General features: G+C 39.9%; 1 protein-coding gene across 1 annotated transcript; it reads left to right on the top strand.

Moving 5' to 3' along the window:
- Positions 1-1,015: 1,015 nt before the first annotated feature.
- LOC108229414 (lymphotoxin-alpha-like) lies at positions 1,016-6,032 on the top strand. The gene is made up of 4 exons (XM_017405085.3): positions 1,016-1,579; positions 2,620-2,650; positions 2,740-2,820; positions 4,317-6,032. The coding sequence occupies exons 1-4, from the start codon at positions 1,289-1,291 to the stop codon at positions 4,730-4,732; spliced, it is 819 nt and encodes a 272-aa protein (XP_017260574.1). The 5' UTR covers positions 1,016-1,288; the 3' UTR covers positions 4,733-6,032.
- The last annotated feature ends 2,576 nt before the right edge of the window (positions 6,033-8,608 follow it).

Below are 8,608 nucleotides of genomic sequence, written 5' to 3' on the forward strand. Positions count from 1 at the left end.
CCAAATCATAAAGCTTAGCTTAGCTTTTAGTCTATTAGTTCTTTCAGAATTAAACTATTTCTCCAAACTGAGGAAATTCAAACAGTCATGCACAACAGGCAAGATATTAACATTTATCAACTGCCACCAAAAGGCAAAAGGCGGTTGATTGTCTCTGCCTGTGTTTGTTACCCAAGGACACTTTGGCACTCTGCAGGAGCTGGGGATCAAACCCCCGACCTTCCCATTGGAAGGCAACCTTAACGGGGCTTGGCCAAGCTACATCCCCAACACATCCTCCAAGTGTTACTCACTGTACCAGATCTGTGCTTGAAAATTTAGCATGAACTGTTGGAGTCAACCCTGTTTGTCTGTTAGCAAAATATCTCATGAACCACTGGGTGGGCTTTAATGAAACTTTCAGAAAGTTGCTGTAGCAACTATTAAATTGCATCCATTTATAGTCAGTTCTGGGAGCGGGGAACCCAGGTCCCGATGCGCTCACAAGAGTAATGTCCAGACTGGGAGGTACATTCGGGGAGGCTTCCATTTATTTAAGACATATTGAGCAGTGAGTGAAATTCAACGTCCAAGGTGGCGGTCTGTGGCAGCTTGTGAAAGAAAGGCAATATTGTAAAAAAAACAGCATATAAGAGAGAGCGGTTAAAAAACTGTATGACCTCCCCACACCTACAGCTGCCCATTCATTTTGAGATTTCCCCACACACCGCCCCATGTGGTAGAGCAAAAGATAGGTCAGTGTCAATTCACATATAACCCAAACTATGCCCAAACACCGGAAAACAAAAATGGCTCCTATAGTTGCTTTGCATTCAGTCCAATTGAAGATGACGCCACAGCTAATTGATATTAGCCAAAACATCACAGTCATTTTTACAGATACTGAGCTATAATTTGATGTGGTGGTAGCTGACATGACAGCTCCAATATGGGCATATCTTTATTTCCAAAGACTGACCAGAATGACTGCAACACCATCATTTTTCAACATAAGATTTTTTAGCTTAAAACTTTGGCATGAAAGGCAAGGGGCGATATGCATTTCTTTATATTGAATTCATAGTTTCAACAGAACCCTACTTTAAAATATCTGAACTATTCCTTTAAGCATTCTTTGTTGTTATTATTATTATTATTTTGTTTGAGTGCTTTTAAACACCGCTCCAAGTAGCTTTGCTCGCTCCAGACACAGCACCCCCGGAGAAAGAGGAAGTTCGGGCGTAATTCCCGAGTCTGGGTGAAACTCGGTGCCGCGCGGCTCTCAACGTGGGCGACAGCGGCTGAATAAATGGAGAAGCGGACCAGGACTTCACATCTGCTCGACGAATGGGAAGTCAGCAGCATGGAGGAAGACGGCTGCCACTGCGGCTGCAAAGGAGGAGCCGAGGCGGGCTTCCATCTGCAGGCGAGCCTCGCTCAGCTCGGGCGGAGAGGGACGACGCGACGACGGGTGGCCCTGCTCGGGGCGGCGGGGACGCTCCTGCTCCTGCTCCTGCTGCTGCTGCTGCTCGGGGTGGTGGCGGTTCTCGTCACGGTCGGACTCGGAAAGCCATGGCACGCGTCACTGGAGAACCGCCAGGTAAGGACTTGAAATGGAAAGGTTTTCGAGTTCGGAGCGGGCGCGGTGCGGTGCGGGTGTTTTTAACTGCGCCACTGGCGAACAGGCGGCTCCCCGAGGTCAAAGTTCAACTCCGCTCGCGGTGTTCAGTGAACGTTAAAGATCAGACTGAGGACATTTAACAAAACCCACCCCAGCTGTGTCTGCAGTGCACGCGCAAGAGAGCCTCCCGCAGGGTTTTGGACGAGAAGCGTGCGCGAGTGTGTGTGTGTGTGGGTGGGTGGGTAGGGGGGCTGCTTGTGGAGATCTTGACATAGTTGTTTTGTTTTTGTTTTTGAGTTCTTGTTTGTCACTAAAACCAGCTTTTTTCTGGGCTGCGAATCTCTGCCAGTTGTTTTGTGGATCAAACGCTGAAACGTTTGCAACCACTTCTTTAAAATACTATTATAATAAAATATAATCCATTTGGAGTCCGTTTTCAGTCTTGACAAATAATTGATCACAAGTTAAAAAAAAAGGCTGGACAGCACAGCAGCAATGTTGGAGCAAAAGTCTTATTTTAGATGACTATTAAATTACTTGTTATTAATAATTGTATAAAACTATTAAAAGCAGTTAGAGTTTCATTATGTTCAGAGATGGAGATGTTTTTACTGTGAACTGAACATCACTTTTTCTAATTTTAGAAAAGTAAGATTTGTGCAGAAAAGTTTCTTATCTTATTTTAGCTAAAACTAAAACCAAACAACTTGTTGTAATTGTGATTTTGAGCTTTATCACTGTTCAGCAGTCAGGGTTTCCAACAACAAGCAGGTTTAGTCATGTTGAGACACTGCCTTGAGATAGTTGACAGTTTTTGTAGATATTGTTCAGCTGCAGTTGTTTACACAGAGAAGCACTGTAACAACTTTCAGGTGAGCTGTTGGTTACAGTCTACATTCTCTAAGATGTACTTCAAAACTATGTATTCATGTCGTTTTTAAAGGTGTTTAGATGAACCAAATGTAAAATTTACACCTTTCTTGTTCCTTCTGTCACTGATTGTGTTTATCACCTTGCAGCCCAACCACAAGACAGACATTCTTCAATCAGGTGAATATTTTGTTTTGTGTTGGAGTTGTAGATACAACTTTTGATGGTTTCTTATATTATTTGTTAAGACCAATTGCATCTTTCTGTAGATGTTGATGGAAAACAGCAAGTGGAGACTCCTGCAAACAAAGAACTCAAAGCGAGCAAGCATCCAAGAGCCTTGCTGACAGGTGAGGAATCTTTGAAGGCAAGACAAGTTAAAGACAATGATTATTCCAAATCAAAAAGGAGTTTAATCTATCTAATCCTCGAGTCAGAGCTGAAATAACAGTGTTTGCATGAGCAGCATGTTAAAGGTAAAGGCAATGGACCACGTTCAAGCAGCCTGATGTTCCTGTGACTACAGCTGCAGATTATTCAGACGTTTAAGGTCCACAGGATTGTAGCCAACCTCCCTGGATGTGTTCACAAGAGTTCGCTCAAGATTAGAATCGTTTAAAGATGACTAAATCTGCTTTGGTAGTGGGTTCACTTTGACTAGTCAGTATTAAGAGTGGCACGTTAATTATGGCAGAAGCATTCAAGCACCCGCATTACTATCCTGTCCAAATATTTTTGTCCTGTATCTCATCTTGCAGTTTTAAAATCAAACATGTAGATTAAAATGTGCGGTCCGATCAGGGATAGTTTGTTGGGAGTTTTGGTATCAGTACGTCACACAACATATGTTAATATTTGCAAAACACTGCAAGAAAAAAAAGAAAGCGGCAATCAGTGAGATTTTGGTGAAACAAGAGAAAACCCAACACTCTTTGAAGTTCTACGGATCCTTCAAACATCATTAATGAAATGGTATCCCTGATTATTGATGGGAATGGCAGCTCGTTTGAGTGAACTGAATCATTAGAATCAGTTCTAGTGATTACCCATGGACTTATAAGACACACAAACATCTTTCAAAGATGCAGACAGAGACCAACATCAACATCCTTCAAACAGAAAGTGTCCTCTTTCAAAGATGCCAGGCTTTTAAAACATACTGAACTAACGGAAACACATAGTGTTTAAACAAATCCTGTAGTTTATCTTCATCACTCATATAAAAAAAATCCAGGTAAACATCAAAAACTTTCCCAAACAATTCATTTCTGAGAGTCGTATACAAAGAACAATAAAATAAGAAATGCGTTCCATTTTCAATTTCATTTAAATCACTTCTCTGGGACTGAGGGAAATCGTCCAGATTCTAAAGCTAGAGGCAAAGTACCAAATCTAAGTTTATTCATACAGTACAGGAATAAACAGCGCCACATCCAGCACAGTACTAAACATACGAATCACTCTTCGGCGGCAATTCGTTGTTTGCTCTCAGGCCAAAAATCTAAGAGCAAATCCTCTCAAGGAGGAAACTGTTAAAACCCCTCAGGGCAGAGTCAGACAGTGTTTCGTTCACTGAGTGACACATGGAGTTTATTTACAGTGAATGAATCTCAAGTCGCATTCGTTCAGGTGTCAACAAGTCCCTCGCTGCCCGCAAGGCACACGCCACTGTGTTGTGAATATTTATTTTGATTCTTGGCCTAAACCCTACAACCAGACACTGCCGAGTTTGATCCTAAATGCACAGATGGTTGCCTGTGTTTGCTTGTTTTGAGATTCATATATAATATTTTATGTTACACAGAAAAAGGATTTCTAATCTGAATCATTTTGTCTTAACACTCAGTTTCACAGAATCATAATCATTCTGGAAAATATCTTCAGTGGGAGAGCAAACTGGGAAAAGCTCACTGCGGTGGAGGCTTCATCTACTCCGATGGGGATCTGGTGGTACCCAGAACGGGCTACTACCGAGTCTATGTTCAGATTGCCTATGAGAGCGTGGCTGAACTGTGTCATCACAATGTGATGCTGCTCACCCACTCAGTGCTTTATTATAGTGATTCATATCCAGAAAATGTGGTGCTCCTGTCATCTGTGGACACAGTGAGATGCAACGAAACCTGGAAGAAATCCCTCTACACATCCGCCGTGTTTCACCTGGAGGCTAACGGTCGACTGCGCGTCACATCGTCCCAACCAAACCACATAATGAAAAATGAACAAGACGTGTTCTTTGGAGCTGACCTTCTCCCTGACTGAAACAGACCCACAGCTAGCAGATCTGATTCTGCTGCCCCACTTACATAGCTTTATATCAGTGCGGCTCTTGGAAAGAACTCAGATTGCTTGTTTGCTTTATACCATGTTATAAACGACACTCTGAACATGGCTGCTTTAACACTGATGTAACTGTGTCACACTAATATAAACATCATGCTGATTTTTTTAACAGCAGATTTTTTTTAACTGTACAGATATATATTCATATATATATATATATATATATATATATATATATATATATATATATATATATATATATATATATATATATATATATATGTATGTTCATTTTGATCGTGTATTTCTAGAAAAAATATCTCTATTACAAAAGGCATTTGTCAGAAAATGATTCAACAGAAGCGCACCATGGGTTTGGAAAAGTTGGAATTACCTTTCTACTGTACTTTATATTTTAAATGTGTAATTTATTAACTCTACAGAACTAAAGTTGTTTCCTGGAAACGACAACTTTATAAAACCAAAGTGATGACGAAGGCGGGAATTAGTTTTGTATAAACATGTCTCACTTTGCTGCTTGTTAGCAGTGGTCAGTCTCATTACATAATTGGACACAGTTTTATTGCTGGGCCACAAACTTTAAGGTGTGTGACCTTTTTGTAGTATAAACTCTAAAAAAAGCCAAGTCTAAATGTCAGAATTTCTTTATTATTTTTATAAATTTTATTATTGTTATTATTACTATTGTAATAAAGTGAAATTCTTTAATCTAAGCTATCCTGGCAGGAGACAATGGGTTTGATATTGAAGAGTTCAAAGTTCTTGGAGTCACAGTTCCCCATCAAAGTGATTGGCCTGAACATGTCTTTATCTAGTAAAACTACACTTATTTTCATCACTACTTGTGTAACAATCTTGTGTTTATTAAAAAAACTACAAATCTGTGTGCAGCAGACTCCAGCAGGCTGCCCGTTTTGAATCCTCAGTGTCACATCTCTGAAACCGTTTCAAACTGGACGTGTTTGAAATTTAAGACAGTATGTGGCATGTTGGAACATCAAAACACAGAGCTGCTGCTGCTGCCTGCAGGATTTGAGGAATATTTGAACATTTGACTTAAGTTCAGGTGGTGGAATCACTTCTTTCATCCAAGAATACTTTAAAATCCAATGGGTAGTCTTTTATTAGTTGACAAAAACGTTCTGAATTCAGTACTTGATGCTTGGAGCTACTTTGAATGCAATTCTCATCTAATATGTGAGCAATAATCATGTGTGTTTGGCAAAGTTTCTGAATTAAAATTTTGTTTGAGAAACAACTTTGGTGTCATAATTTCCTTTTTTTAGATGAAGACAAACGGGGTGCTTTTATTTTTAACTTAAATCTTGACAAATATCTAAAGTGCTTATGGCACGATAAAACATGACTCTTGAATGAGTCATGTCCGAGTTACGTAAGATTCTGTCAAGCTGAGAAATGAGAGTTTTAGTCAAATCTTGAAAGTAACATTTTTTAACAATTTTACACAATATCTATAAACACTTTGAGTATGAGTTGTGGATCACTTTCAGCTACCACCACATAAAGCCACAACTTAATACCTGTAATAATGATGACGTTACAGCCATTTTTGTGTAGGTTAAGGTTATTTAGCTGTGGATAATCAGTGGCTGATGTACATCCAGTGATTTCTTTCTGAGGATTTCATTAAAATTCACTCAGTGGTTTGTGAGATTCTTTGCTAGTAGACAGCTGGATTGACTCCAATGGGTAACATTTTAAGTAAAGATTCTACACAATGTGTAGTCTTCAAACTATGTATTGGGGATGACTCTCATCTACTACCACACCAGATTTTAGCTAAATATCTGCAAATGGACTGAGTTGTAGCTAAGTTTGTGATTTAAAGGTCAGTTGGCTGTACCATGCCATCTTAAATTGGATTGAGTCCAACAGTGAATCAGCTGTAGACCTACATCCAATGATTACTTTCTGAGAGGCTGTCCTTTGGTTCGTGAAATATTTTGCTAACAGACAGACAAATTATCACCTACTTTAAAAATAAATTCCCGGGTGCAGGATACATGGCACACTGTATAGCAGATATATTTTTGATTCACAGAGGGTAACTTTTAAGTCTTTAAATGTACGACAATCTCCATTGGCTGGAGCCAACATTTGGTAACTGCCTTCTTGCTTGCAATCATAAATATCCTCAGTAAGTATGTATCACTTGAGCAGAGTCCTTCGGGGAGTCTTCCAAGGTACATAGAGGTAAAAGAAAAGTCTAAGGCTATGCCCAGGATCTCCGAAGTTACTTGCATAACATCATTCCAGAAAGTCTTCAAGTTTGGACAGGACCAAAAGACATGAAAGCAGTCTGCAGAGACCACCCCGCACTCCCTCCATCAAGAGATCTGAGAACCACTTAGTCTCAATTTCTGCTTTGGAGTACTAAAAAAATCAGATTAGATTCTTCCAGCAGAAATTTTGCCATGCTAAGAAATTTGTAGTAGAAATAGTATTCTTCCTGAGTTGTACCAACACTTTTTTTTTCCCCACTGCAGTCTGATATGATCTGTTGAACTCTTATTCATAGATATGAAATTTCTGTAAACGTTGCCAGTGATGCCTTTTGTATTGTTGCTGGCATATGCATCAGACTGTAGAGGTAAGTCCAATTAGAAAAGCTCAATGTCCTTCCATTTAGCCTCATAGTTTGGGTTACACTAGTCCACTAGGGGTCTAATCTGGGCCAACATGTAGTAATCCACGAAGCAAGGCATGGTCATACCCCTCCCAGTCCCCAGGCAGCTGCAGGGTTGACTATCTTACTCTTGGCCTTTTATCACTCCATATGAACCTTGAAATATGTCCCTAAATTGTTTTCTAGGACCGCAACTGGGAGTGCCGCAAAATATATATAGTAATCTTGGTAGAACATTTATCTTTATTGATCGGATTCTGCTGCCAAGGTCGAGGGAGAGCAGGCTCCACCTATTCAAATACTTGTACATTTTCTTATTTATCTATTCGTAATTAACTTCATATAACTGTGCAAGCAGCTGGATGATAGCATCCTGCACTCCAATGTTCCATTTCTCCTTCCCCACTAAATTATCCTCCATTTCTTTGAGGTGCTCATTCACCTTCTCAGTCTTGCTGGTGGTAGCACGAAACTGTTGGTTTATTTTGTTTGTAAGTTCGCCCAGTTGGACTGTTATGTCCTCCTTCAAGCTCCTTCTCACTTGTGATAACTCCTTCATTTCTGATTTAAAATTTTGCATGCCCTCTGCCACTACCTCACTCACCATCTGTGTCAGTGAGCTGAACGAAGCAGGTGAGGCCTCATCCTCCATTTTCTTGTCTTCATGTCCTGAGCGTTTTCTGCAAGTTTTGCTTCTGTGTCGCATTTCTGAGCTCCAAGATGAGACTCACCCACTCCACTCATTATTCTTGAATTTAACTTTTAGCATTTTACAAACTTGAATTATGTTTTTTTTAATCTACTGATGCAGGATCACCTGTCTATGCTGTCATACTAGTCACCATGACAACAGAAGTCCCCCTTCTCACCCACTTTTGATAATGGGGGATTATGTTTGACATTAGACATTAAGAGCCTCTTCATTATCATAACATTCAGGATTTTTTTTCTCTTGTTTTGCGTATGTACTTTGTCTGAAGGTAGAGCTTGGCTTCAACAGTCACAGTTTCCAGAAACATTCCAGACAGTGAAATTTGCAGCACAGTCAAAATGTCTGAAGTGATTCACAATGAATACTTAACTTACAAACTTTAAACCCCAGACAGTGACTGTAGCTAAAGGTATGATTCCAGTGCTTTGACTTGACTGAAGATACTGTAGATTTTTTTAAAGACTATCTACACCAA

The sequence above is a fragment of the Kryptolebias marmoratus genome, linkage group LG1 (genome assembly GCF_001649575.2).
Source record: "Kryptolebias marmoratus isolate JLee-2015 linkage group LG1, ASM164957v2, whole genome shotgun sequence".
Classification (NCBI taxonomy): Eukaryota; Metazoa; Chordata; class Actinopteri; order Cyprinodontiformes; family Rivulidae; genus Kryptolebias; species Kryptolebias marmoratus.